Source organism: Scyliorhinus torazame, chromosome 8 (assembly GCF_047496885.1).
Source record: "Scyliorhinus torazame isolate Kashiwa2021f chromosome 8, sScyTor2.1, whole genome shotgun sequence".
Classification (NCBI taxonomy): domain Eukaryota; kingdom Metazoa; phylum Chordata; class Chondrichthyes; order Carcharhiniformes; family Scyliorhinidae; genus Scyliorhinus; species Scyliorhinus torazame.
In genome coordinates this window covers 178,446,346-178,468,570 of record NC_092714.1, presented here as the reverse complement: position 1 = coordinate 178,468,570, position 22,225 = coordinate 178,446,346, and the positions used below count along the sequence as shown (strand labels likewise).

The 22,225-nt window shown below is 52.1% G+C and overlaps 1 protein-coding gene across 4 annotated transcripts in view; it reads left to right on the top strand.

Moving 5' to 3' along the window:
* nelfcd (negative elongation factor complex member C/D) overlaps positions 1 to 22,225 on the top strand; it is a 102,275-nt gene that overhangs the window by 5,714 nt on the left and 74,336 nt on the right. The window contains exons 2-3 of one of the 4 annotated variants that reach the window (XM_072514562.1): positions 2,045 to 2,194; positions 2,846 to 3,016. The exons of 1 other annotated variant lie outside the window; for it this stretch is intronic. In XM_072514562.1, the coding sequence (XP_072370663.1) occupies positions 2,111 to 2,194; positions 2,846 to 3,016 (255 nt within the window). In that variant the 5' untranslated portion in view covers positions 2,045 to 2,110. The remainder of the gene's footprint in view (positions 1 to 2,044; positions 2,195 to 2,845; positions 3,017 to 22,225) is intronic. 2 more of the 4 variants (XM_072514561.1, XM_072514564.1) reach the window with 2 other exon arrangements.

Sequence of the window (22,225 nt, the reverse complement as noted above, 5' to 3'; positions counted from 1 at the left end):
CGCCCGTCTGCCCCCCGCCCGTCTGCCCCCCGCCCGTCTGCCCCCGCCCGTCTGCCCCCGCCCGTCTGCCCCCGCCCGTCTGCCCCCGCCCGTCTGCCCCCGCCCGTCTGCCCCCGCCCGTCTGCCCCCGCCCGTCTGCCCCCCGCCCGTCTGCCCCCCGCCCGTCTGCCCCCCGCCCGTCTGCCCCCCGCCCGTCTGCCCCCCGCCCGTCTGCCCCCCGCCCGTCTGCCCCCCGCCCGTCTGCCCCCCGCCCGTCTGCCCCCCGCCCGTCTGCCCCCCGCCCGTCTGCCCCCCGCCCGTCTGCCCCCCGCCCGTCTGCCCCCCGCCCGTCTGCCCCCCGCCCGTCTGCCCCCCGCCCGTCTGCCCCCCGCCCGTCTGCCCCCCGCCCGTCTGCCCCCCGCCCGTCTGCCCCCCGCCCGTCTGCCCCCGCCCGTCTGCCCCCGCCCGTCTGCCCCCGCCCGTCTGCCCCCGCCCGTCTGCCCCCGCCCGTCTGCCCCCGCCCGTCTGCCCCCCGCCCGTCTGCCCCCCGCCCGTCTGCCCCCCGCCCGTCTGCCCCCCGCCCGTCTGCCCCCCGCCCGTCTGCCCCCCGCCCGTCTGCCCCCCGCCCGTCTGCCCCCCGCCCGTCTGCCCCCCGCCCGTCTGCCCCCCGCCCGTCTGCCCCCCGCCCGTCTGCCCCCCGCCCGTCTGCCCCCCGCCCGTCTGCCCCCCGCCCGTCTGCCCCCCGCCCGTCTGCCCCCCGCCCGTCTGCCCCCCGCCCGTCTGCCCCCCGCCCGTCTGCCCCCCGCCCGTCTGCCCCCCGCCCGTCTGCCCCCCGCCCGTCTGCCCCCCGCCCGTCTGCCCCCCGCCCGTCTGCCCCCCGCCCGTCTGCCCCCCGCCCGTCTGCCCCCCGCCCGTCTGCCCCCGCCCGTCTGCCCCCGCCCGTCTGCCCCCGCCCGTCTGCCCCCCGCCCGTCTGCCCCCCGCCCGTCTGCCCCCCGCCCGTCTGCCCCCCGCCCGTCTGCCCCCCGCCCGCCTGCCCCCGCCCGCCTGCCCCCCGCCCGCCTGCCCCCCGCCCGCCTGCCCCCCGCCCGCCTGCCCCCCCGCCCGTCTGCCCCCCCGCCCGTCTGCCCCCCGCCCCGCCCGTCTGCCCCCCGCCCCGCCCGTCTGCCCCCCGCCCCGCCCGTCTGCCCCCCGCCCCGCCCCGCCCGTCTGCCCCCCCCGCCCCGCCCCGCCCGTCTGTCTGCCTCCCCCGCCCTTCTGCCCCCCGCCCCCCCGTCCTTCTGCCCCTCCGCCACCCCCCCGTCCTTCTGCCCCCTCCGCCGCCCCCCCGTCCTTCTGCCTCCTCCCGTCCTTCTGCCTCCTCCCCACCCCTCCCTCTCTTGCCCAGTGACCTTTTTATACCCACTGCATTGTCAACCATGCCCTCTGCCCCCTCTCCATATCAATATATGAATTAGCAGTAGCAATTCGGCCAGATAGGAAGAAACCTTCCTTCTTAGTAGAGGGGTCAATAATTGGGGGGGGGGGCAGCACGGTGGAGCAATGGTTAGCACTGGGTCTGCGGCGCTGAGGTCCAGGCTCTGGGTCACTGTCCGTGTGGAGTTTGCACATTCCCCCCCCCGTGTCTGCGTGGGTTTCACCCCCACAACCCAAAGATGTGCAGGTTAGGTGGATTGACCACACTAATTTGCCCCTTAATTATTGGGGGGGGGGAAATAATTGGGTACTCTAAATTTAAAAAAAAAATAATTGGGGTGGAGGCATAGATTTAAGGGCGGGGCAGGAGAGTTGGAGGGAATTTGAGAAAAACCTTTTCATCCAGAGTGTGGTGGAAATCTGGAACTCAGTATTTGGAGGACAGGTGGGAAGAAGCATTTAGATGAACACTTTTTAGATAAGCCACCGCAGACAAGGCCTAGAGCTGTAAAATGGGATTAGAATACATAGGTGCTTGATGGCCAGCACAGACACCATGGGCAGCTCTTTTTGTGCTGTAGAATTCTGCCATTTGATAAGATCATGGCAGATCTGATTGTATCCTTAACTCCGTTGTCCTATCTTCCCAGCATAAAGCTTGACTTCCGTATCAATGAAGAATCCATGTAGCTCAACCTTAAAAATGTTCTGTAACCATGTCTCCACTGCGCTCTGGGGAAGAGAAGTCCATGGACCAAAGACCCTCCGAGATAAAACTTCTCCTCGTTTCTCTCCTAAATGTGAGACCCCTTATTTTTTGTGAACATATCAGAATTTTTCAAGTTTTACAAATAATGCAACAACCCCTCAAAACAGGTACAGGACGGTACAAATGCTTCTCCGTACATGATTACAGAAAAGACTGGAGAACAACACAATTGGTTCAGCTCAATTATTAAACTCGGTGCCTCAGATTATGCAATGAAGGGAAAGGCTAGAGCAGTGTTTTCAAATGTTGTTTCCCGGGACCCACTTTTACCATCCGGCCCACCTTCGGGACCCACTCCGGCCCATCTTCGCGACCCACCATTTTCGCTTACCTTTAATGCAACAGGTGAGCCGGCTTAGTCCTCACGCTCTCGCTTGCTTCGTCATTCAATGTTACATTTCTGCTAGGGACTTCAGCAGGTGTTACAAGTTCTCACTGCATCTTTTGAAAAATGAATCAAGAAGTTTGTCCTCTAACTCTCCGTGCTTAGTCTTCAATGCCTTTGAAGTTTTGAGCGTTTTAAACTCTCATTTGCCAGATTTTCCCTACATATAACACACATGGGCTGTGCATCCTGATTTGCATTGGCACAACTAACAAAGCCATAGCTCAAGAAATCATCTTTGTAATGCTTTGATCCTGATTTTAGTTTTTTCTTTGTTCAAAACAATTCCATCTTCAGTTCTCCTGTTGCTTTGCTTGCTCATGGCTGGAAAATGGAGGAATCGTTCCTCTGATGTTGTGGCAAAAGCATGGATGTGCAGAGCGTGTGATGTCAAGTGTATGTCCCGGATGCGTGAACTGCTCTCTGCCACTGCTTCTGGTGGGAAAACGCCATCCTGTGTATTTAAAGGCGAGTTGCGACCGGCATTCTTTTTTTAATTAAAAGAAAATTTGGTACGAGCAGCACGGTGGCGCAGTGGATTAGCCCTGCAGCCTCACGGTGCTGAGGTGCCAGGTTCGGTCCCAGCTCTGGGTCACTCTGTGAGCAGTTTGCATATTCTCCCTGTGTTTGCGTGGGTTTCGCCCCCACAACCCAAACATATGCAGGCCAGGTGGATTGGCCACGCTAAATTGCCCCTTAATTGGAAAAAATTAATTGGGTACTCTAAATTTAAAAAAAAAGAAGAAAATTTGGTACTGAGTGCGGTGACCTCAGGAGAAGGCGATCTGCCCCACTGGGATCCCGCTCTCCGGGTTATGGAGGAATCCGCACGGTAGCCATGGTGAGTGGAGGTGTGGCTCTGAGAGCGGAACGGCTGGAACAGACCCCAGACTGGCTGCTGGGAAGAGCAGTGCAATGGCTGAGTGAGTGAACAACAGATACAGGAGGGAGCGTGCCTCAGATCTTGGGTCTGCGTACTGCTGGATCCACCTGAGGAGCGTGCATGCGCGGGGCGGCTGGCATTCTTCAAAGACATTTGCAGCCATTGAGCGCTTCTCCACATTCGGGAACGTTCCACCGATTGTTCTGAGACCCACCCGGGGGTCACAAACCACAGTTTGAAAAACCTGGAGCTACAGGATGGGGGAAGAAGAGGATAAAGCTATGTAAACATGGTAATATAATGCACACCTTCAATTATAGTGAGTTCAAGACTGCTACATAACTTATGGAAAACCTTGTAGGAACAAATCAGACATAACGGAATGCATAGATTTGAGATAGGGGCCCCATACATTTCAGAATGCATCCGATTTAGAACAGAGTAGAGGGGCTCCATAGGGATACATTTCATGATAATTTTATGCCAATTCTGAATTGAAGGATATTTATCATTAATCCAGGAGCAAAAGATGTTCTTCCATGCCTCAAAAGCTAGGATATTTTTCATTAACGACAATGATTCTCCTGTCTGGTAACCCTAGAATTAGTAATAAAGAATCACATTCTAAGGCAGTACTGAATATCTTTTCAAGCTCCTAAATTCACCAGACCAGTAGGATTTAATTTTGGCACAGGACCACACACACTTTGTGTAATCTCGCTGAACTACCTTACATTTTTAGCACAGTGAGGATATAGAAGGGTCAAACCTGTGTCTCAAGCTTGGTGTGGTATGCAGGAGGTGTAATATTTTGAATTGAGTGGTGTTCTAATACAGACTTAGATTCTATTGACATTTTCCCATATATTATACAGATCTCCTCATCAATATTCACCATGAAGTATTTTTCCCAAGACTGCAGGGTTTCTAGTAGACTCATACATGATCTAGAACATAAAGTGTCATAAAACCTGCTGATTAATTGCTAAAATTCTGCCGAGATCAGGATTTTTGCCACCAGGGAGACTGAAACGTCAAGATGCATAGTTGTCTTTTTAAGGATCAGGCCATAAGAGATGGGAGCAAAATTAGGCCCATTGAGTCTGCTCCGCCATTCAATCATGGCTGATATTTTTCTCGTCCCCATTCTCCTGCCTTCTCCCCATAACCCCTGAACCCCTTATTTTTGTAAAATATAATTGTTTTCCAATTAATGGCCAATTTAGGATAGCCAATCCACCTAACCTACACATCTTTGGGTTGTGGGGTGAAACCCATGCAGACACGGGGCGAATGTGCAAACATCACACAGACCAGTGACCTGGGATTGAACCCGGGCCTCCGCGCTGTAGGCAGCAGTGCTAACCACTGCCGCCCCCTGAACCCCTTATTAATCAAGAACCTATCTATATCTGTCTTAAAGACACTCTGATTTGGACTCCACAGCCTTCTGTGGCAAAAGTTCCACAGATTCACCACCCTCTGGCTGTAGAAATTCCTCATCTCTGCTTTAAAGGATGGTCTGAGGATGTATCCTCTGGTTCTAGTTTTTTCTACTCGTGGAAACGTCCTCTCCACGTCCACGCTATCTAGGCCACGCAGTATCCTGCAAGTTTCAAAAGATCCTCATCCTTCTAAAGTCCAACGAGTACAGACACAGAGTCATCAACTGCTCCTCATATGACAAGCTCTTCATTTCAGGGATCATTCTTTTAAAAAAAATTTTTTAAATTCTCCTACATTTTCACATTTTCTCCCACATTTACACCCATCAACAATAAACAATAACCAGCAAGATATGTCAGTCCCCATAATAACAACGATCCAGCACGAGGGCAGCATGGTAGCATTGTGGATAGCATAATTGCTTCACAGCTCCAGGGTCCCAGGTTCGATTCCGGCTTGGGTCACTGTCTGTGCGGAGTCTGCACATCCTCCCCGTGTGTGCGTGGGTTTCCTCCGGGTGCTCCGGTTTCCTCCCACAGTCCAAAGATGTGCAGGTTAGGTGGATTGGCCGTGTTAAATTGCCCTTAGTGTCCAAAATTGCCCTTAGTGTTGGGTGGGGTTGCTGGGTTATGGGGATAGGGTAGAGGTGTTGACCTTGGGTAGGGTGCTCTTTCCAAGAGTCGGTGCGGACTCGATGGGCCGAATGGCCTCCTTCTGCACTGTAAATTCGATGAGAATCTATGAGATCCCATCTACCCACCAAACCTCAACCCGCATGTTTACATAAATAAATGACAAAAAGGAATCAGGGATTACCCGTAGTCACCCTTAATCTTACACAGCTCCCACTCTCCAACCCCCCACCCCAGGTCTCCAGCTCCTCCTGTCCACTGCCTCTTGTAAAACCCCTCCCCCCACCCTCGGTTCCTTCCCCCCCAACTTTCCAGCCCGGCTAGACCACTCGGACCCTGTTCTGCCAGGCTCCGATGGCTGCAGCTCCTCCCCCACCTCACTCCCGTTCACTGGCCGGCACAAACCGCCCGGGTCCCTTTCCCACTTGCCCGGCCCCAGGAAAGCCCAAAGATCCCCTTTTAGCACACAAACCCCGCATATCCACCTACACCCCAAGGAACTCTCATTTCAAGTGAAAGTCCCGTCCCTTCCCTTGTCCAAATATATACCACCTTGGCTCCCTTAATCTCTACACCCGCGCGCAGTGATACAAAAAAGAAGAAAATACAGTCATGAGGTTACATCGGCACATGGCCATTCCTCAATTTGTCAGTTCTGCCACAGTCCTTCTGCTTTCGCAAACTCCTCCGCTGCTTCCGCCGTTCCAAAATAAAAGTCCCTGAGCTTGTAAGTCACCCTCAGCTTCGCTGGATATACAATGCCGCACCGCACCTTGCTAATGTACAGTGCCCTCTTCACCCCGTTGAAGGCAGCCCGCCTCCTTGCCAGCTCCACCATAAAGTCCTGGTATACACGTATACCAGCTCGTATACCAGCTCCAGCCCACTGCACCACCCGCTTCTGCTTGGCCCAGCTCAGGACCTTCTCCTTCACCCTGTACCTACGAAAGCACAGAGTCACTGCCCTTGGCGGCTCACTCGCCTTTGGTACAGGCCTCCACTACCGATGAGCCCGATCCAGTTCATATCCGGAGGGGTCCTCTCCCTCCCCCAATAGTTTTGCCAGCATCGCGGCAAAATACTCAGTCGGCTTCGGTCCTTCAACTCCTTCGGACAGCCCAACAATCCTCAAGTTCTGTCGCCTGGATCTATTTTCCAGGTCTTCCATTTTTCCTCGCAGATCCTTGTTAGTATCCATCACCTTCCGCATCTCTTTCCCCATCGAGGCAAGTTGATCACCGTGCTGCAATAACGTCTCCTTCACTTCCTTCAGCGCCTCCCCTTGCTCTCGCACCTCCACCACTGCGCTCGCCACCTCCGTCCTCACCGGGGAAACCACCTCCTCCACCAGCACACTTAAAACCTCCCTCATCTCCTTCCTCACCGTCTCCATGCATTTCGCAATCTGCGCCAACTGCTTTTCAAATTCCGCAGCCATCACCTTGGTTATTTCTTCAGCTGTAAGCAGTGCGGCCTTCCCTGGTGCTCCAGCCTCCATTTTGCCTGGTGACCCCGCGGTGACCTTTCCACTCCCCGACGGACCTCCAGCTGTTTTTTTTTCGGCTGTTTTTTTGCTCACCCTCGACATTTTTCTTTGTTTTTTTCCCTCCTGTGTCTTCACAGTGCCTCCTCCTTGCCTTCTCCCTGCTTCTGCCGCCTCCGTGGACCCTGGGACCGGGCTTAAAGCCCTGAAAATGCCGTTCCCGAGCGGGGGCTCTCCATTGTGCGGCCGCCTCCCCCCCGCCGTCTCCGGAAGTGATTTCAGGGATCATTCTTGTGAACCTCCTCTGGACCCTTTCCAAGGCCAGCAAATCCTTCCTTCGAAACAGGCCCGAAACTGCTCACAATACTCCCAATGGGGTCTGACCAGAGCCTTATACAGCCTCAGAAGTACATACCTCCTCTTGTATTCTAGCCCACTTGACATGAATGCTAACATTGTATTTGCCTTCCCAACTGCCGACTGAACCTGTACGTTAATCTTAAGAGAATCCTGAACTAGGACTCCTATGTTCTAAGTCCCTTTGTGCTTCTGATTTCCTAAGCCTTTTCCTATTTAGAAAATAGTCTATGCCTCCATTCTTCCTACCAAAGTGCGCAACGGCACACTTTTCTACATTGTATTCCATCTGACACTTCTTTGCCCACTCTCCTCGCCTGTCCAAGTCCTTCTGCAGCCCCCTTGCTTCCTCAATATTGCCTGTCCCTGTGTATCTTTGTATCATCTGCAAACTTAGCTACAGTGCCTTCAGTTCCTTCTTCCAGATCGTCAATATATATTGTGAAAAGTTGTGGTCCCACCACCGACCCCTAAGGCACACCACTAGTCACCGGCTGCCATCCTGGAAAAGACCCCTTTTCCCCACTCTCTGCCTTCTGCCAGTCAGCCAATCTTCTATCCATGCCAGTATCTTACCCTTAACACCGTGGGCTCGTAACTTATTTGACAGCCTCCTATACGGCACCTTGTCAAAGGCCCTCTGGAAATCTAAATAGATCACGTCCAATCGTTCCTTTGTCTAACTTCCTTCTTACTTCCTCAAAGAATTCTAACCGATTTATCAGACATGACCTTCCCGAGACGAGTCCATGCAGACTCAGTCCTATTTTATCATGCATTTCCAAGTATTCCGCAATCTCAGCTTTAATAACGGACTCTGAAATCTTACCAATGATTGAAGTCAGGCTAACCGGCCTATAATTTCCCATCTTCTGCCTCCCTCCCTTCATAAAAAGGGGTGTTGCATTCGTCATTTTCCAGTCCTCTGGGACCCTTCCTGCCTCCAGTGATTCCTGAAAGATCACCACCAATGCCTCCACAATTTCTTCAGCTATCTCCTTTAGAATCTTGGAATGTAGTCCATCCGGACCAGGGTGATTTATCCACCGTCAGACCTTTCAGTTTCTCCAAAACTTTCTCCTTCGTGATGGCCACTGCACTCACCTCTGTCCCCTGGTTCTCCTGGAGCTCTGGCATCCTACTGGTGTCTTCCACGGTGAAGACTGATGTAAAGTAACTATTCAGTTCCCCTTCCATTTCTTTGTTTCCTATTACTTCTTCTCCAGTCTCATTTTCCAGTGGTCCAATGTCTATTCTTGCCTCTCTCTTACCTTTTACATGTTGAAAAAAACTCTTCCTGTCTTCTTTTATATTACTTGCTAACTTACACACATATTTCACCTTCTCCCCCCTTATTGCTTTTTTTAGTTGTCCTCTGCTCACTTATTTAAATTTAGAGTACTCAATTGTTTTTTTCCCCAATTACGACGCAATATAGCGTGGCAATCTACCCACCCTGCACATCTTTGGGCTTGTGGGGGTGAGACCCACGCAGACACAGGGTGAATGCGTAAACTCCACACGGACAGTGACTTGGCGCCGGGATCGAACTCGGGTCCCCGGCGCCATGAAGCAGCAGTGCTAACCACTATGCCGCCTGCCGCCCCTCTGCTCGCTTTTAAAGGCTTCCCAGTCATCTGGCTTCTCACTAATCCTCGCCACCTTGGATGCTTTTTCTTTTGCTTTTATGTTGTTCTTGATTTCCCTCATCAGCCATGGATGCCTCGTTCTCCCCTTAGCATGTTTCCTCCTCCTTGCGTTGAATTTATGTTATGCATCCCGAATAACCCCTAAACCTCCTGCCATTGCTGTTCCACTGTCTTCCCTGCTAGGCTTCCCGTCCAATCAACTCTGGCCGTGGTTACCTTTATTTAATTGTAATACCGTTACATCTAATCCATCTTCTCCCTCTCGAACTGCAGGGTAAATTCTATCATATTGTGGTCACTGCCCCTTAAGGGTCCCTTCTCCTTCAGTTCCCTAATCAAGTCTGCCTCATTACACATCACCAAATCCAGAATTGCCTGTTTCCAGTGGGCTCTGTCACGAGCTGTTCCAAAAAAATATCTTAGACATTCCACAAATTCCTCTTCTTGGGATCCACTACCAACCTGATTTTCCCAATCCACTTGCATATTGAAGTCCCCCATGACTATTGTAATATTTCCTTTTCTGCCTTTTCTATCTCCAGATTTATTTTCTGCCCCACACTGCTCACTTTTTTTAAATTTAGAGTACTCAATTGTTTTTTTCCCCAATTACGACGCAATATAGCGTCGGGACCTACTGACTACTGCTCGGGACCTGTACATAACTCTCATCAGGGTCTTTCTACCTCAACTCTACCCATACAGATTCTAGGCCTTTTGTTTCTATATCACTTCTTGCTATCGATTTAATTTAATTCCTTACTAACAATGCAACCCCGCCCTCTTTGCCCATCTGCCTGTCCTTTCGATAGGACACATATCCTTGTATATTTAGATCCCAGCCCTGATCCCCTTGCAGCCACATCTCTGTGATGCCCATAACATCGTATCAGTCTCTGAGTTGCAGATATTTGAAAAAGGAATATCTTGTGATATCAAATTGTTGACATAGCTGCTGAAAAGATTACAAAGAGGCACCACTAAACATGTCGCCCAACCTCCAAATATCTCTCTATCCCTCCAGATAACGAGTCCATGGCCCATAAGACCTGGTGAGAAATTCGGGTTACCCTGAATGGGAGAGAGAGTGGGAGTAAATTTTGATCTCCCATCAAGCTGATGGACCTCCATGCTCCTGAGCGTTGATAATTATAGGATTTTCATTGCTTCTTGGCCTTTTGGCTAAGATGAATGTGAGGTCAGATGTAATGCCTCGATCTGGCATGTCTCTCTTTTATTTGATTTGATTTGATTTATTATTGACACATGTATTAGTATATAGTGAAAAGTATTGTTTCTTGCATGCGAGACAGACAACACATACCGTACGTAGGGAAGGAAGGAGAGACTGCAGAATGTAATGTTACAGTTCATAGCTAGGGTGGAGATAAAAGATGAACTTAATAGGAGGTAGGTCCATTCAAAAATCTGATGGCAGCAGGGAAGAAGCTGTTCTTGAGTCGGTTGGTACGTGAGCTCAAACTTTTGTATCTTTTTCCTGACGGAAGAAGGTGGAAGAGAATATGTCCGGGGTGCGTGGGGTCCTTAATTATGCTGGTTGCCTTTCCGAGGCAGCGGGAATTGTAGACACAGTCAATGGATGGGAGGCTGGTTTGTGTGATGGATTGGGCTAAATTCACGACATTTTGTAGTTACCTGGGTCTTGGACAGAGCAGGATCCATACCGAGCTGTGATACAATCAGAAAGAATGCTTTCTATGGTGCATCTGTAAAAGTTGGTGAGAGCCGTAGCTGACATACCAAATTTCCTTAGTCTTCTGAGAAAGTAGAGCCGTTGGTGGGGTTTCTTAACTATAGTGTCAGCATGGGGGGACCAGGACAGGTTGTTGGTGGTCTGTACACCTAAAAACCTGAAGCTCTCACCCTTTCTACTTTGTTCCCATTGATGTAGACAGGGCATGTTCTCCACTACGCTTCCTGAAGTCGATGACAATCTCCCTCATTTTGTTGACATTGAGGGAGAGATTATTGTCGTTGCACCAGTTCACCAGATTCCCTACCTCATTCCTGTACTCTGTCCCGTCATTGTTTGAGATCCGACCCACTATGGTGGTGTCATCAGCAGATTTGAAAATCGAGTTGGTGGGAAATTTGGCCACACAGGCATAGGTGTATAAGGAATATAGTAGGGGACTGAGGACACAGCCTTTTGGGGCACCGGTGTTGAGGATGATTGTGGTGGAGGTGTTGTTGCCTATCCTGACTAATATGTGGCCTGTGGGTTGGGAAGTTCAGGATCCAGTCGCAGAGGGAGGAGCTGAGGCCAAGGCCACGGAGTTTGGAGATGAGTTTCGTAGGAATAATGGTGTTGAAGGCTGAGCTGTAGTCAGTAAATAGGAGTCTGACAATGGCGATCGGGCGGAGAATAGCTCCTGACGCCGGGTGGCGACGCTCCACCCCCACCAAATCAGCGTCATTGCATCGCGCGCAGTTGCAACACCGTTCGCATCTAATTACCGGGCCCACCTGCGATGCCAATAAACCCCTGACATTGTTACATCAATTCTGGCACTTTATGAACCCACTCTAATCGCCCTGGATGATCATAGGGAGAATTCCTTCTAGGTGTTGCCCAAACACCTTAGACAACAATTTTAAATCTACATGGGCAGCACGATGGCGCAGTGGGTTAGCCCTGCTGCGTCATGGCGCCGAGGTCCCAGGTTCGATCCCGGCCCTGGGTCACTGTCCGTGTGGAGTTTGCACATTCTCCCCGTGTTTGCGTGGGTTTCGCCCCCACAACCCAAAGATGTACAGGGTCGGTGGATTGGCCACGCTAAATTGCCCCTTAATTGGAAAAAATGAATTGGGTACTCTAAATTTATAAAAACAAAAATAATAAATCCTTGGAGTCTAGTACAGCGAGACTAGCCCTAGAGTCAGCTCTCTTCTGAGTAAGGAAAGCCAGGTATTTACTCAGCTTGTTACCAGCCTCATATAACTTTTATTTGGCAACATTAAGCACCTCTCAGCACGTTGAGTCAACAAAGAGTTCAGCACCGTTTAAATTGCAGAAATTTCTTTCAGCAACGAACAGTTAGGATTCCTGCAATTCTCCCTCTGTTTCAGCCAATTTAACTTCCAACTGGCATTGTTGCTCCAGCATTTTATGCATTTTGTTGGCCATGTATGAAATTAATAGCCCCCAAGCATACGCCTTAAAGGCCTCCAGCGATTTCTCGGGGAGCAGTAGTTGTCAGCAGCAGCATCCTGGGGGGGGGGGGGGGGGGGGGCGGAACTGTTGTTATAATGTAAGTTTTGTATGAAGACAACACCCATCTTGTTCTGTTTAATAATTCTTGTTTATTTTTATTATTATTTGTACTTCTATCTTTGTTATGTAAAAACGTTGGTTGGAAAAGCATTAATAAAACATTTTTTTTTTAAAAAAAGGCCTCCAGCGATGCCAACATCCCGGAAGCGAATAAATAAAAAATGAAAAGCTTCTTTTGATGGGGGGGGGGGTCCTATTACCCCCATTGAGTTGAAGATGGTCTGCCTCCTCAGTTTTCCATGTGTGGGAGGGCTCTGTGTCCATTCTGGCAAATGGCCTTCCTCCCCATCTCATCTGCTGTACGCAAGCTCTCTTTCATCCATCCCGGCGGTATTCCCTGCGCGCCCCCCCCCGCCCGCACTGGTTGAGAACAACACGTCGTCAAAGAGGTTTGGCTTCTTCATATTTGTGGAATCTTTCCTTGGATCCTCTAGAGAAAATAAAATTCTCAATCAGTCTTAGGAACTCGGCCAGGTCTCAGAGCCAGTCCGAGGCCCTGGGTGGTGCTGCCGATTTCCAACCTAGCAGAAGTTCCACCTGCCGATCAGTGAGGCGAAGGCCAAGGTGTCCGCCCCTCTTCCCATGTAGAGCCCTGGATGCTCAGACACCCCAATGACCACCACAGATGAGCACGGCTCCAACACGACCCCCACAACTCTGTACATGGCCTCAAAAAAGGCCGTCCAGAGCTTCCTGAGTCTGAGTCAGGACCAGAACATGTGTGAGTGTGGTTGGCCAGGTCCCCTGACAACGCTCGCCCCCTCTCTCCACCCCACCCCACCCCCCATTTCCATCTGGTTTTGTCCAATGGGATCCTGACCTTTTCTATGAGTCGCCCGTAATGTCGCCACATTTGTCGTCCCCCAACTAGTCTAGTCCTACCATTGTGTCCAAAGGTGTGTCCGGGTCTCTGGGGGAACGTTTTTGTCCTGTTGCGGAGAAAGCCACGCAGCTGCAGGATCGACCTCGTTCCCTTTCGGGAGTTGGAGCTTCTCTGGGAGCTCACCCAGGGTCACGACTCTACCGTCCACATACATGTCCCTTATTCTCAATGCCACTCTGTCCTCCCTCCACGTTCCAGGGGCGGTACGGTGCACAGTGGTTAGCAATGCTGCCTCACAACTCCAGGGTCCCTGGTTCGATTCCCGGCTTGGGTGACTGTCTGTGTGGAGGTTGCACTTTCTCCCCGTGTCTGTGTGGGTTCCCTCCGGGTGCTCCGGTTTCCACATAATGTCCAAAGAAGTGCAGGTTAGGTGGATTGGTCATGCTAAATTGTCCTTAGTGTCGAAAAGGTTAGGTGTGGTTACGGGGTAGGGTGGAGGTGTGGACTTGAGTGGGGTGATCTTTCCAGGGCTGGTGCTGACTCGATGGGCCGAGTGGCCTCCTTCTGCACTGTTGATTCTATGAAATGTGACGTCCGTCTTCGCTGGTGTAAACCCATGGTTGTTGTAGATGAGAGGCCTCTACAGACATACCACAAGCTTGAAGTGGCGCCTGAATTGGTCCCAGGTCTTCAGTGTGCATACTGACCCACTCCCAGCGATCCCTGTATATACTGACCCACTCACAGCGATCCCTGTATATACTGACCCACTCACAGTGATCCCAGTATATACTGACCCACTCCCAGTGATCCCAATATATACTGACCCACTCCCAGCGATCCCTGTATATACTGACCCACTCACAGCGATCCCTGTATATACTGACCCACTCACAGTGATCCCAGTATATACTGACCCACTCCCAGTGATCCCAATATATACTGACCCACTCCCAGCAACCCCTGTATATACTGACCCACTCCCTGGCACCCTCGCATATACTGACCCACTCCCAGCGATCCCTGTATATACTGACCCACTCACAGTGATCCCAGTATATACTGACCCACTCCCAGTGATCCCAATATATACTGTCCCACTCCCAGCAACCCCTTTATACACTGACCCACTCCCTGGCACCCTCGTATATACTGACCCACTCCCAGCGAACCCCGTATATACTGACCCACTCCCTGTAACCCTCGTTATATACTGACCCACTCCCATCGACCCCAGTATATACTGACCCACTCCCATCGACCCCAGTATATACTGACCCACTCCCAGCGATCCCCGTTTCTACTGACCCACTCCCTGTAACCCTCGTTATATACTGACCCACTCCCTGTAACCCTCGTAATATACTGACCCTCTCCCATCGACCCCAGTATATACTGATCCACTCCCAGCGACCCCTGTATATACTGACGCACTCCCAGCGATCCCCGTTTCTACTGACCCACTCCCTGTAACCCTCGTTATATACTGACCCACTCCCTGTAACCCTTGTAATATACTGACCCACTCCCATCGACCCCAGTATATACAGACCCACTCCCAGCGACCCCTGTATATACTGACGCACTCCCAGCAACCCCAGTATGTACTGACCCACTCCCAGCGATCCCTGTATATACTGACCCAGTTCCAGAGATCCCAGTATATACTGACCCACTCCCAGAGATCTCCATATATACTGACCCACTCCCAGCGACCCCCATATATACTGACCCACTCCCAGTGATCCTTGTATATACTGACCCACTCCCAGTGACCCCCGTGTATACTGACCCACTGCCAGTGATCCCTGTATGTACTGACCCACTCCCAGTGACCGCCGTACATACTGACCCATTCCCAGTGACCCCCTTATATACTGAACTACTCCAAGCGACCCCTGTATATACTGACCCACTCCCAGTGACCCCCGTGTATACTGACCCACTGCCAGTGATCCCTGTATGTACTGACCCACTCCCAGTGACCGCCGTACATACTGACCCATTCCCAGTGACCCCCTTATATACTGAACTACTCCAAGCGACCCCTGTATATACTGACCCACTCCCAGTGATCCCATTAAATACTGACCCACTTCCAGTGACCCCACTATATACTGACCCACTCCCAGCAACCACAGTATATACTGACCCACTTCCAGTGACCCCAGTATATACTTAAAAAATATATATATTTTATTAAAGTTTTCAAAGACAATTTTTCCACTTTACAAATCAACAAAAAAGATAACACAATAACTAATAAATAACATAATTTAACTGAAAATAGTGATTTAACAAAGTAACAGAAAGTAGTGCTCCCCCCCCTCTCTGTGGGCTGCTGCTGTTGACGATCTATTTTCCTTTAACGTTCCGCGAGATAGTCAAGGAACGGCTGCCACCGCCTGGAGAACCCCTGAACCGATCCTCTCAACGCAAACTTCATCTGTTCCAGTTTTATGAACCCTGCCATGTCGTTTATCCAGGCCTCCACGCCGAGGGGTTTCGCTTCCTTCCACATAGTAAGATCCTTCACCGGGCTACCAGGGACGCAAAGGCCAGAATATCGGCCTCTTTCGCCTCCTGCACACCCGGCTCTTCCGCTACCCCAAATATAGCTAACCCCCAGCCTGGCTTGACCTGGACATTCACCACCTTTGAAATCACTCTTGCCACTCCCCTCCAGTACTCATCCAGTGCCGGACACGACCAGAACATATGTGTGTGGTTCGCAGGGCTTCCCAAGCACCTCCCGCACCTGTCCTCCACTCCGAAGAACCTGCTCAGCCTCGCTCCCATCATGTGTGCTCTGTGTAGAACCTTGAATTGTATCAGGCTAAGCCTGGCACACGAGGAAGAGGAATTTACCCTACTTAGGGCTTCAGCCCACACCCCCTCCTCAATCTCCTCCCCCAGCTCTTCTTCCCATTTTCCTTTCAGCTCCTCTACCAGCGCCTCCCCCTGGTTTCTCATCTCCTGATATATTTCGGACACTTTGCCCTCCCCGATCCATACCCCTGAAATCACTCTATCTTGGATCCCCTGTGTCGGGAGCAGCGGAAATTCCCTCACCTGTTGCCTCATAAATGCCCTCACTTGCATTTATCTAAAGATATTCCCCGGGGGCAACTTGTACTTTTCCTCCAGCGCTCCCAGGCTCGCAAACTCCCCATCAATAAACAAGTCTCTCAGTCTCCTAATTCCTGCCCGATGCCAGCTCTGGAACCCTCCATCCATCCTTCCTGGAGCAAACCTATGGTTATTCCTGATCGGGGACCACACCGAAGCACCCGTCGCCCCCCCTATGTCGCCTCCATTGCCCCCAGATCCTTAAGGTTGCCACCACCACTGGGTTTGTGGTCTACCTTTTCGGGGAAAGCGGTAGCGGCGCCGTAACCAGCGCCTTTAGGCTTGTTCCTTTACAGGACGCCATCTCCAGCCTCTTCCACGCCGCCCCCTCTCCCTCCCTCATCCACTTGCAAACCATCGCCACATTGGCGGCCCAGTAATAGTCGTCCAGATTCGGCAACGCCAGTCCCCCTCTGTCCCTGCTGCGCTGCAGGAACCCCCTCCTTACTCTCGGGGTCTTCTCTGCCCCCACGAAACTCATAACACTCCTATCTATTTTCTTAAAAAAGGCCTTAGTGATCAAAATGGGGAGACATTGAAACACAAAAAGAAACCTTGGGAGGACCATCATCTTTATCGCCTGCACTCTGCCCGCCAGTGAGAGCGGCAGCATATCCCACCTCTTGAAATCCTCCTCCATCTGCTCCACCAGCCGTGTCAGATTGAGTTTGTGTAGAGTTCCCCAGCTCTTGGCTACCTGAATCCCCAAATATCGGAAGCTCCTTTCCATTCTCGTTAACGGCAGGGCGTCTATCCCTCTTCCCTGATCCCCGGGGTGTACTATGAAAAGCTCACTCTTCCCCATATTAAGCCTATATCCCGAAAAATCTCCAAACTCCCTCAATATCTGCATAACCTCTGTCATCCCCTCCACAGGATCCGCCACATACACAGTAGGTCAGCTGCGTAGAGTGACACTCGATGTTCCTCTCCCCCTCTAACCACCCCCCTCCATTTCCTGGAGTCTCTCAACGCTATGGCCAATGGTTCAATTGCCAGCGTGAACAGTAATGGGGACAGGGGGCACCCCTGCCTTGTTCCCTATGTAACCAAAAATACTCCGATCTCTGCCAATTTGTGACTACACTTGCCACTGGGGCCCCATAGAGGAGTCTGACCCAACTGACAAACCCCTCCCTGAACCCAAACCTCCTCAACACCTCCCATAAATACTCCCACTCTACCCTGTCGAATGCCTTCTCTGCATCCATCGCTACCACTATCTCTGCCTCCCCCTCCGCTGGGGGCATCATTATCACCCCCAACAGCCGTCGCACGTTGACATTCAATTGTCTCCCCTTTACAAACCCTGTCTGGTCTTCATGCACCACCCCCGGGACACAATCCTCGATCCTCGTCGCTAGCACTTTTGCCAGCAACTTGGCGTCTACATTCAGGAGCGAAATAGGCCTATATGACCCACATTGCAGCGGATCTTTACCACGCTTCAGGATTAGTGATATCGTTGCCTCCGACATTGTCGGGGGTAGAGTCCCCCTTCTCTGGCCTCGTTAAAGGTTCTCGCCAGCAGCGGGGCCAACAAGTCCACATATTTCCTGTAAAATTTCACCGGGAACCCGTCTGGTCCCGGGGCCTTCCCTGCCTGCATGTTCCCCAGCCCTTTAGTCACCTCATCCACCCCAATTGGCGCCCCCAGACCTGCCACCTCCTGCTCCTCCACCCTCGGGAACCTTAGTTGGTCCAGAAACTGTTGCATTCCCTCTTTTCCCTCCGGGGGTTGGGACTTGTATTGCCTCTCATAAAAGGTCTTACACACCTCATTTACCTTCCCTGCTCTCCGCTCCGTAGTTCCCGTTTTATCCCTGACTCCCCCAATCTCCCTCGCCGCTATCCTCTTGCGAGGTTGGTGGGCCAGCAGCCTGCTCGTCTTTTCCCCATATTCGTATCTCATCCCCTGTGCCTTCCTCCACTGTGCATCTGCCTTCCCTGTGGTCAGCAGGTCAAACTCTGTCTGAAGTCTTCGCCTCTCTATAGTCCTTTGTCCGGGGCCTCCGCATATCTTTTATCCACACTCAAAATCTCCCCCACTAATCTCTCCCTTTCTTTGCCCTCTTTTTTCTCCTTGTAAGCCCTAATGGAGATCAACTCTCCCCTAACCACCGCTTTCAGCGCTTCCCATACTACCCCCACCTGGATCTCACTGTCATCATTGGCCTCCAGGTACCTCTCAATACATCCCCGCATCCTTCCACAGACCCCCTCATCCGCCAATAGTCCCACATCCAATCGCCAGAGTGGGCGCTGTTCCCTCTCCTCTCCTAGTTCCAGATCCACCCAGTGCGGGGCATTGTCTGAAACGGCTATGGCTGAATACTCCGTTCCTGCCACTCTGCTCAAGACAAAGAAATCTATCCGGGAGTATACCTTATGGACATGGGAGAAAAAGTAGAACTCTTTGGCCAACGGCCTGGCAAATCTCCACGGATCCACTCCCACCATTTGCTCCATAAACCCCCTGAGCACCTTGGCCGCTGCCGGCTTTCTTCCGGTCCTGGATCTAGACCGATCTAACCCTGGATCCAGCACAGTATTGAAATCCCCCCCCCCATTACCAGGCTTCCCACCTCCAGGTCCGGGATACGTCCCAGCATCCGCTTCATAAATCCCGCGTCGTCCCAGTTCGGGGCATATACATTTACCAACACGTCCTCCTTTCCCTGCAATCTACCACTCACCATCACATATCTACCACCGTTGTCCACCACTATATTCCTAGACTCGAACGACACCCGTATCCCCACCAATATCGCCACCCCCTATTTTACGCGTCCAACCCTGAGTGGAACACCTGTCCCACCCATCCTTTCCTTAACCTAGCCTGATCCGCCACCTTCAGATGCGTCTCCTGAAGCATGACCACGTCTGCTTTCAGTCCTTTTAAGTGCGCAAACACTCGGGCCCTCTTCATCGGCCCATTTAGGCCTCTCACATTCCACGTGATCAGCCGGATTGCCCCCCCCCCCCCCGCCGACTAGCCATCCCCTATTCTAGGCCAGTCCCCCGTCCAGGTCCGGCGCACCCACCCGTCCCCCAGGCGACGCACTCCCATCCCGACCATCTCTTCCCTTGCCAGCTCCCTCTCGCTCCCAGCAGCAGCAACCCAGTTAACCACCCCCCCCCTGGCTAGATCCCCATCTAGCATGGTTACTCCCCCCATGATGCTTCCGAAAGTCAGCTGACTCCAACTGACCTCGGCTTCCCCCGCTCTTTCCTTGACCCCCCCCGTGTGTGGAACTCTCATCCTCCTTGCGCCTATCTTCCCGCCATCATCTCCCTAGCGCGGGAAAAGACCCGCGCTTTCCTGGATCGGCCCCGCCCTCCATGGCGCAGCTCCCCCATTCCCCATCTCTCCCCCCCCCCCCCCCGTCCCTTTTTCCACCGGCGCCCACATTTCTCAGTGTCCCCAGAAGAGAAAAAAAACCCGCCTATCGTCCCGACACTGTGAACTTCCATTCCCCAATTTACATTTGTGTACATCAACATCGTCGTCTCCCCCTCAGCATCAGTCCCTCAGTTCTGGTCCAATTTCTTTTCTTGAATAAAGGTCCATGCCTCATCCGACGTTTCAAAGTAGTAATGTTTGTCTTGGTGCGTGACCCACAATCGCGCCGGCTGCAGCATCCCAAACTTTATTTTCTTCCTGTGAAGCACCGCCTTGGCCCGATTAAAGCTCGCCCTCCTTCTTGCCACCTCCGCTCTCCAGTCCTGATACACTCGTATCACCGCATTCTCCCACCTGCTACTCCGTACCTTCTTGGCCCAGCTCAAAACCGCCTCTGTCGGTGAAGCGGTGAAATCTCACCACTATCGCCCTTGGTGGTTCTCCAGCCTTTGGTCTCCTCACAAGGACCCGGTGAGCCCCTTCCACCTCCAGGGGGCCCGAGCTCCCATTAGTGAATGGAGCATCATGCTCACATAAGCCCCAACGTCAGCTCCCTCCACTCCCTCGGGGAGACCCAGAATCCGGAGGTTCTTTCTTCTCGAGCTGTTCTCCAGGACTTCGAGCCTTTCGATACACCTCTTATGGAGCGCCTCGTGCGTCTCCATTTTTACCGCTAGGCCCAGGATCTCATCCTCGTTCTCAGCTGCCTTCGCCTTCACCCCATGGAGCTCTATCGCCTGGGCCTTTTGCGTTTCTTTTAGCCCTTCGATTGCCAATAACATTGGCGCCAGCACCTCCTTCTTTAATTCCTCCACACACCGTCGGAGGAATTCCTGCTGGTCCGGGCCCCATGTCGTCTGGGCTCCATCCGTTGCCATTCCTTCTCTTCTCTGCCGCTGTTCCAAAGGATCCTTCGCAATCTGGCCACTACCACCGATCCTTTCCATACACAGCCGGGGGGACTCCTTCCTTTGTCAGCCCACACTGGGTTTAGTCAAAAGAAAATTCCGTTGGGGCTCCCAAAAAGAGCCCAAAAGTCTGTTAGAACGGGAGCTGCCAAAATGTGCGGCTTAGCAGTGCATTGCCGCAACCAGAAGTTGACCCCAGTATATACTGACCCACTCCCAGTGATCCCAGTAAATACAGACCCACTTCTAGTGACCCCAGTATATACTGACCCACTCCCAGTGATCCCAGTAAATATAGACCCACTTCCAGTGACCCCCGTATATACTGACCCACTCCCAGTGATCCCAGTATATACTGACCCACTCCCAGTGATCCCAGTAAATACAGACCCACTTCTAGTGACCCCAGTATATACTGACCCACTCCCAGTGATCCCAGTAAATACAGACCCACTTCCAGTGACCCCCGTATATACTGACCCACTCCCAGTGATCCCAGTATATACTGACCCACTCCCAGTGATCCCAGTAAATACAGACCTACTTCCAGTGACCCCAGTATATACTGACCCACTCCCAGTGATCCCAGTATATACTGACCCGCTCGCAGTTATCCCTGTACATACTGACCCACTCCCAGCGATCCCTGTATATACTGACCTACTCCCAAGGCCCCACCGTACATACTGACCCACTCCCAGCGATCCCAGTATATACTGTCCCACTCCCAGCGATCCCTGTATATACTGACCCACTCACAGCGACCCCAGTATGTACTGACCCACTCCCAGCGATCCCCGTATATACTGACCCACTCCCAGCGATCCCCGTATATACTGACCCACTCCCAACGATCCCTGTATATACTGAACCACTCCCAGTGACCCCAGTATCTACTGACCCACTCCATGTGATTACTGTATATACTGACCCACTCCCAACGATCCCTGTATATACTGAACCACTCCCAGTGACCCCAGTATCTACTGACCCACTCCATGTGATTACTATATATACTGACCCACTCCGAGCGACCCCAGTATGTACTGACCCATTCCCAGCGATCCTTGTATATACTGACCCACTCCCAGTGATCCCTGTCTCTACTGACCCACTCCCAGCGATCCCAGTATATACTAATCCTCTCCCTGGGACCCTGTAATACACTGACCCACTCCAGGACCCCTCATATTTATTGACCCAGTCCTTTGCATTCCTGTATCTAGCCTGAATATGCTGACTCACTCCCAGGGACACCTGAAATGTTTTGATCCACTCCCTGAGGCACTTGTAATATACTTACCCACTCCTAGGGACCCCTACAATAGAGTAACCCACTCCTAGGGACCCCCGTAATATACTAATCCACCCCCAGGAACACCAGTAATATATGAACCCACTCCCAGGGATACCCTGCGAGTACTAATGTATTCAGGAAAGCCTTTTCTGTTGGCATTAACACAACCCCAGGAATCTGTCTAAATTAAGGTTCCATGGACAGTTTCAGCGTCCAAAAGCGTACTCTGCTACTGCAGGAAGTGATTTCATTGGTGCACAGTAATGTGCCACTACACTAACCAGCACAGAAAAACTCAAATGATTTCAAATCAATCCGTAGGATTCTTTGTGCTGCCAGTTTGAAACCTACAGCCTGATATTCCTGTAAGTT